The sequence below is a fragment of the Pollicipes pollicipes genome, unplaced genomic scaffold, assembly GCF_011947565.3.
Source record: "Pollicipes pollicipes isolate AB1234 unplaced genomic scaffold, Ppol_2.1 Scaffold_7231;HRSCAF=8579_pilon_pilon_pilon, whole genome shotgun sequence".
Taxonomy (NCBI): domain Eukaryota; kingdom Metazoa; phylum Arthropoda; class Thecostraca; order Pollicipedomorpha; family Pollicipedidae; genus Pollicipes; species Pollicipes pollicipes.
In genome coordinates, this window is record NW_023597034.1 from 46000161 (window position 1) to 46007817 (window position 7657).

The window sequence follows — 7657 nt, forward strand, 5'->3', positions numbered from 1 at the left end:
GCCTGACTGGCGGGACCGGAACGGAACCGCGCCGCTGAAGCCATAAGGTGTGCGGTTAGTTGACGCTGCGACAAGCTCGACCTGCCGGCTGGCTAGTGACAGGCACTTTGTACAGCCGAAATTGGAACGTGGAAAACATTTGGGTGGTGGAGGTTGTGATGCAATGCCATGCATGCGTTAAAATGCCCCATTGTGTAGTCCATCACGACCAGTATTCGTAATGTAGTCCATCACGATGGGATTGTTTTTGCCTCGGCACGTTGTTCGGACGGAGATTGGCAACTCTTGAAGATCGCCCTGAGAAGCCGGCAGGGGCGCCTCGTACCCGCTGACACTGGCTGATACGTTATCACACTCTGCCGTCGGTTTCAGCAGCAAGCGGCGCATCACAGTTGTAACTCGACAATAGTCAAATAAGTCGGTGACGTAGACGCGCGTCAGCCACTCTGCGTTCTCGGCGGCCAGCGCCGTCAACCCACACGAAAACGCGTGGGCAGCGCCGAATCTGGCGCGATAATACGTCACGGGCCGACCCATCTCGCTGAGAGGGCGACACGACTGCGTCATATCTGCTGTTTGCCCGCCCTTCAGTTCGTCAGGCTTGACGTCTGTGATTGCTGATGAACGATGCTGTGCGGTAGAGTGCTTGGTATTGGAGGCCTACCCACGCAGTCAGCCTGAGTCCAGGGGAGCTCTTTGGCTGTTGTGTCGGGGACCCAGCCGGCGGCTTCACTCGGGACCGACGTGGAATGGAATTATGTTCCCATGTGTTCCGAACGACATTGCACTGACATGCGCTCCGGCAGTGTTGTTGGTCTTGGGTCTCCAAGATCGTTCTTGCGGGAAATTATCCGGACCATGTGTCACATGAACTTTGATAGCCTTTGGGGCAGGTTGGCCTGGGTGACTGGTGGCGGTCCAACTTCGTTAGGAACGAATCTTGTGTGGGGCCTGGGAAGGGGCTTAAGTTCTTGCGGGTGGACAGGCTCCAAATTCCGAGTGCTATCAAAACAAAGCAAAAATGAAGTAAACATAGCCGCATCGTAGCTCTTATGACAGGCCGCGACCTGGTTGGTCCCACTGGGAACCGCCCTTTAACTTAGCAACACTGGTTTAACCGTTGTCCGGTGTTTTGCTTATTTTGACCGAACCACGACGGTGAATAGCGATGCCTCAGTTCCCATCTAGGTCACGTGACGGATGGCTGGGCTCAGCGGTCGTCAGAATTTATACAGAACGCCTGCCCTTGGCACCCGGGTGCCAGAGTGTCACCCCTTAAGCGGTTAGTTGATTCGCCTCGGAAAGTCGACCTGTGCCACCTCTTGTCAGTGAGTCAGCAATGTTTCGGCGGTGTTTGTGGTAGTACGGCTTTTATACGGCTGGTATTTTTAGCCAGCGTTGATAGCCGTGTCTGACCTGTTCTGGGCTACCATTTCGATGTTCGCAGCATGCAACCACCGAAAACAGAGATAATAATCGTGGTAAAAATCGCGCAACGCCCATTGACCTATGCTCAAGCCAACGAACTTGCTACGGACTCGATCAACAAAATTGTTAAGAAGTCCCAGTCGTGAATGCCAAACCACCTAAGGCAACTCTGACCTGACCTGACCCGATGTGCACTGACCTAGGTCATTTGTGTTAATGCCGTTTCTGTTAATGCCTGGGATGCCACGGCCAGCACGCCGGACTGTTCGTCCAGCACCACGCCTGTGCCGCGCAGCCGGGCGGCCCGGCCGTTCGTTGGCTCCCGGCGCCATCCTGACCCGGCCCGTCCCCACACTGACCCGGCTCGTCGCCGCCCTGACCCGGTCCGCCGCCGCCCTGACCCGGCCCGCCGCCTCCCTGGTCCGGTCCGCCGCCGCCATGACCCGGCCTGTCGCCGCCCTGACCCGGCCCGCCGCCGCCCTGGTCAGGCCCGTCGCCGCCCTGACCCGACCCACCGCCGCCCTGACCCGGTCCGCCGCCGCCCTGACCCGGCCCGCCGCCGCCCTGACCCGGCCCGTTGCCGCTCTGGTCCGGTCCGTCGCCGCCCTGGTCCGGCCCGTTGCCGCCCTGACCCGGTCCGCCGCCGCCCTGACCCGGTCCGCCGCCACCCTGGTCCGGCCCGGCGCCGCCCTGACCCCGCCCGCCGCCGTCCTGGTCCGGTCCGTCGCCGCCCTGACCCGGCCCGCCGCCGCCGCCAGTTCTCCATGGGCGAGTTCCGCTGGGTCAGCTACGTGGAGTTCGCCGAGCGGGCCGAGTGGTTCGGCCGGGCGCTGCGCGAGGTGGGGCTGCAGCCGGGCGACCGTCTGGTCATCTTCGCCGAGACTCGCGCCGAGTGGCTGATCGCCGCCGTCGGCGCCTTCTTCCAGAACATCACCGGTGCGTGTCGTCGGCGCGCGCGCGCCCGCCCGCCGCTGCGCGCCGGGTTCAGAGCTTAACGGCACCAGTCTGTGAGGGTCTGGGAGCGCTGGCGGTGCCGGACGCCGGCCCTGCTGTCCTCCGACGGCAGAGGACAGTGTCCTCCTCTGAGCGCGACCGAGACCGACGGCGTGCTTCGAAAGGCAGTCAGCTGGGCTGGAAAGCTCGGGCAGTCACAAGTTGTTTGAAACGCTTTAAAGTGTGCTGCTTCGTCGAAATCGCGGATGATGTGCATGGTGAAATGATGGGATTTCTTTTGCTGCCGGCTGTAATGAAGCCACGTGTCATTTCGGGTATCATTTGCGGAAATGCCAATAGCTTAAAAGCCGGAGTGGCTCGGTGAGTCACCAATAAGTCATCCCGTGGCATACGTTTATCGGCAGAAAGAACGACATTGCTCATCGGAGTGTTCGTGGCCCGAACCTAAGCAATCAGTTGGTGCTGATTCGTCGCATTGTGTATGTGCCCATAAATGGCCACAAATATGGAGTGTGCGTACGAGGTTTGAATAAGTGGTGTGATGGTGGTTCAGCTTTAGATAATCTTTGTCATATCCGTCGGCGTATTTGACTCTAAAGTCCAGCAGTGCGGCGGCCTCGAGCGAAGGTCATCACGATTGTGCCAGGAAAAAGGTCCGCCGCTCGCTGAACTCCAGGTCGGATCTCACCAGCCAAAACATGCTGGTCGCTGTCCCTGGAGCGGCATGTAAACGCGATGGAGCCTGTTGCAGTGGTGACCCTGTACGCGACCCTGGGCGAGGACGCCATCGTCCACGGTATCTCGGAGACGGAGGTCACGCACGTCGTCACCTCTCACGACCTCATCAAGAAGATACAGCCGGTGCTGGCCAAATGCGACAAGGTCACGCACCTGGTGTACATGAAGGACCAGGTGAGCTCTGCCGTTCTCGTTGCGGTCCGGTTTAGTCAGCCAGCTCAACGCTGTTCCTCTTCAGGCTTCTTCAGGCTAAAGGAACTATAACGAAATGACGGTTTTGATGGCATAGTTTTCTGTCGCAATGACCGCACAGTTCGAAAAACATCGCAGTTGTAAACACACAGTTCAAATGAAAAAGATGGATTCCTACTAGAATGTTTCATAAACACGCAGTTGCTCGCTAGAACCAATGGTATAATGTTGTATGAAGACACAGCTGCTTGTTAGAACCAATGATAGAGTGTTTTATGAACACGCAGTTGCTCGCTAGAACCAATGATCGAATGTTGTACGAACACACAGTTGCTTCCTAGAACCAATGATAGAATGTTTTATGAACACACAGTTGCTTGCTATAACCAATGATGCCAGCTTGTACGCCACGGTCCTTGCGAAATCACTCGATGATTTACGAAGCAAACTGCTGATCGACGTGTCTGCTGCACTGTTCTGTCTGCCCCAAAATCGATGTGCTCCGCTGTTTCAGCTGCAGAAAGGCCCTCCCAGAATACGCTGATGAGTGACAAAACAGTCGGGTCCTTGGCTTGGTTAGCTGGATGATTACCGTTGTGCGTGTGCTGCCGTCTGTTCACGCACATGTGTGTTCCCGTGCATCAGCTTAGTGACACAGACGTGTCCGGCATTCGAGACGGCATCAGGACCGTGCCGTTCCCAGAGATGCTGAAGATCGGACAGCAGTCCAGCGTCGCTAACAACGTCCCGACCAGCAAGGACATCGCCATCATCATGTGCGTGGACGGGCGCTGCGTCCGGCCGGCGCCGCGTGTGGCGAGCCTGGGGGTCCCCGGCCGCGGGCGTGGTATCCGAGCCACGGTCTGATGCCCGCGCTGGTGCGGAGGGCGGGCAGCCCTGGGAACAACCGCTTCCCTGAAGAGCCGCGGAGTCGTTCGCAGCGGATAGACGTGGGTTGCAGCAGCAATGCAGATGGATCACCGCTTAAGAACGGGCAGTTTTGATCGTCCAGTGTCTGCCATCACACGATTGTATCACTCGCAAACAGGGTCCCGTTCCATCAGCCTGCTGTGAGATACCGCGCGCCAGCTGAGCAGCAGCCAGCCGCGCCGCCGCGCTGTTGACGGCAGCTGGCGGGACGTCGGACGCCCCTCACCGTCCCCCCCCCCCCCGCCCCAGGTACACCTCGGGCTCCACGGGCACGCCCAAGGGCGTGCTGCTCTCGCACCACAACATGGTGACGACGATGGTCGGGTTTGCCGTGGCGGTGCGCGTCAACTCGGACGACGTCTACCTCGGCTACCTGCCGCTGGCGCACGTGCTCGAGCTGATGGCAGGTGGGCTGCCGCGCGCGGCTGTTGACGCCGACATGGAGGCCGCGTCGGCCTGCCAAGCCCGGAGAGGGTCGCTACGGCAGCGGTGGCCAACCGCGCTGCCTGGCTGCTGCCTTCAGTTGGTGTTGCTTTGTCTGCGATCCGCACTGTTTTGGCCTCAGCCCGTGCTAATGTGTGGCTCGACGCTGTGGTGTGATTAGATCCAGTCTATGCGGGGTGCGTCATGACCTTGCGAGCTCTGCGCGCCTCCAGCCATGACCCTAACGTGTCGGTTTCCGACTCGGTGCCCCAACTTGGTCTGCCGACCAAGCGCCTAGGCTCAACAAACCGTGGCAGCTGCCTGTTCGGCAGACCCCCCCCCCCCTCCCTCTGGTGAAACAGGCCGCACCCCGTGCCTTACCCTGCCCTCCACGCTCCTCTCCCGGCCTGTCGCACGCAGCCTTGCCTCGTTCCACCCACCCTCGTCCTGTCCTGTCCTGTCCTGTCCTGTCCTGTCCTGTCCTGTCCTGTCCCTGCCCCTGTCCTGCCCTGCCCTGCCCTGCCCTGTCCTGTCCTGCCCTGCCCTGCCCTGCCCTGCCCTGCCCTGCCCTGCCCTGCCCTGCCCTGCCCTGCCCTGCCCTGCCCTGCCCTGCCCTGCCCTGTCCTGCCCTGCCCTACTCCGCCCTAACCCGGCCCGCTCTGACTCGGCCGTCGCGTCGCCAGAGATGTGCTGCATCATGTTCGGCGTGCCGATCGGGTACAGTTCGCCGCTGACGCTGATGGACTCGTCGAGCAAGGTGAAGCGCGGCTGCCGGGGCGACTCCTCCGTGCTACGGCCCACCATGATGGCCGCCGTGCCCATGGTGCTCGACCGCGTCGCCCAGGTGAGGGATCTCGGGCCTCTGCTGGCGGCACCGCCCTGGTCGGCCCGGGGAGCCCCTCTCCCTCTCCCTCGCCACGTGCGCGACTCGACGGCACCAGAGGCATGATCGTTTGGCTCCTGGAAGGCGGAGACGTGATGTCGGCGGAGTTCCGAGTGGTGATGACCCCCAGCACACGTGATACCAGCTCACACTGCCTGACCCCGACGAGTCACCGGCAGTTGGCAGCCTCGGTGCCACCTCTGCAGCCCCGGTGCGGACGCGGCACGGGCTGCCAGGATCGGCGAAGCTGGTCGAGATTTTGGATATTGCTATATGCTGTGTGAAAATATGGAGTTATGTGCCACGGGTGAGGAGGAGAGAAGAAGAAGTAAGAAGAGGGTGTTTGAGCAATCCCAGGAATACAGATAAGCGGTGGTGCATGGTCCTGCGATTTGTATTTCCTTCGCAATGAGTCCGCTGCGAGCATAATAACAGCGCAAGAAAAACTGCAGTGCACAATAGTTTACCTCGGCCGGACGGGATTTTGGCAGGAAGAGTTACGTCTTCTGTACTTAGGAATTCACTTGCTGCATACCTACATGTACGAGTTAGTAGATCTGGGCCCAACCACACCCATGTATTATGCCTGAAACGCACCGCACCATCTGCGTTTGTCTCACCACTGTTATGGGCACTCACCCGGAAGCTGAAGTAACACTCAGAGCATAGGATCTCCGGATTTTTGCTCGCCTGACCTCCCGCCTCGGCTTAACACCTTCACAGGATTCACTTATCACACTCGCCGCTCTGAGGTCTTCCGGAGGGATGTGGCGGGAGCCGTTTCCATGGCTATTTTCCATGCATTTCTAGGAGTCTTACGTGGGTTAATAATGTCTGAAAGTTGCAGAGAAGCCCCAACGCAAAGCTCCCAGAAAATGAAGCGCCGACCATTGATCACCTGCCAGGAACGATCCCATTCCCTCTGCAGGCCGCGCAACGCTGTTAAACCAACATCATGCTGAGTGGAAACGACCCCTGCTGAACGTTGGCAGATAATTGGAAAGTGCGATCGTGTCAGCTCAACTTAAGCCACGTTTTACTTCACTTTCACCGTGCCACGCGTGGTCGTTGACCTGGCAGTGAGTCCGATGTGGTGGCCTGTGACCTCTCGCCGTGCCCTGGCCGCTGCGAGCATGTGAGGCGCCGGCCGGTGACCCGGTCGCCGCCGCCGCCGCCAGGGGCTGGAGGAGAAGATGCAGGCGTCCGGTCCGTTCGTGCAGGCGCTGTTCCGCTGGGCCGTCCAGTACCGCAACACGTGGCGTCGGCGCGGCTTCGACACGCCCATACTGCACCAGTGGGTGGCCGACGCAGCCGGCGCGCGCTCAGCCAAGATCACGGCCCGTGCATTGCCTACGAGCTGATACGATTCCTGAGTCATTGAAACTGAAATATCTTGCGGCGGTTGTCGGGGTGCCGTGTGAAATATGTGGACGATGCATGCGGCTCCAGGTTGTGTCTTGGCATTTGACGTCTGCCGTGCCGTGGACCGCACCCCCTTCGTTCTCGGGGTGCAGGGAGAGAGAGAGAGAGAGAGAGAGAGAGAGAGAGAGAGAGGAGAGGAGAGAGAGAGGAGAGAGGAGAGAGAGAGAGAGGAGAGAGAGAGAGAGAGAGCGGGAGCGGGAGCGGGAGCGGGAGCGGGAGCGGGAGCGGGAGCGGGAGCGGGGCGGGAGCGGGAGCGGGGAGCGGAGCGGGAGCGGGAGCGGGAGCGGGAGCGGGAGCGGGAGCGGAGCGGGCGGCGGGAGCGGGAGCGGGAGCGGGAGGGGGAGAGGAGCGGGAGGTGGGGGCGGGGAGCGGAGGGGAGAGCGGGAGAGCGGGAGCGGGAGAGGGAGCGGGGCGGGCGCGGAGCGGGAAGCGGGAGCGGGAGAGAGGGAGAGAGAAGATAGCGGGAGAAGAGAGGGAGAGAGAGAGCGAGAGAGAGAGAGAGAGAGAGAGATGAGAGATGAGATGAGAGAGGAGAGAGAGAGAGGAGAGAGGAGATTGAGAGGAGAGACAGTGATGAGAGGAGAGAGAGGAGAGAGCTGCGCAAAGGTGGGGGATGTAGGTGGGAGCCTGCCATGCAAACAGAGCTGTTCGTGGTGGCTGTTGAAGAACGTTCGCATGAAGCCTGCC

General features: G+C 60.4%; 1 protein-coding gene across 1 annotated transcript in view; it reads left to right on the forward strand.

Annotated features, from left to right (window-relative positions):
* LOC119110741 (long-chain-fatty-acid--CoA ligase 4) overlaps positions 1–5447 on the forward strand; it is a gene marked incomplete at its 3' end in the record, with an annotated part of 21178 nt that extends 15731 nt beyond the window's left edge. The window contains 5 exon segments of the mRNA XM_037234663.1: positions 2187–2364; positions 3134–3294; positions 3958–4088; positions 4492–4649; positions 5349–5447. Coding sequence (XP_037090558.1) covers positions 2187–2364; positions 3134–3294; positions 3958–4088; positions 4492–4649; positions 5349–5447 — 727 coding nt within the window.
* Between the last annotated feature and the right edge of the window lie 2210 nt (positions 5448–7657).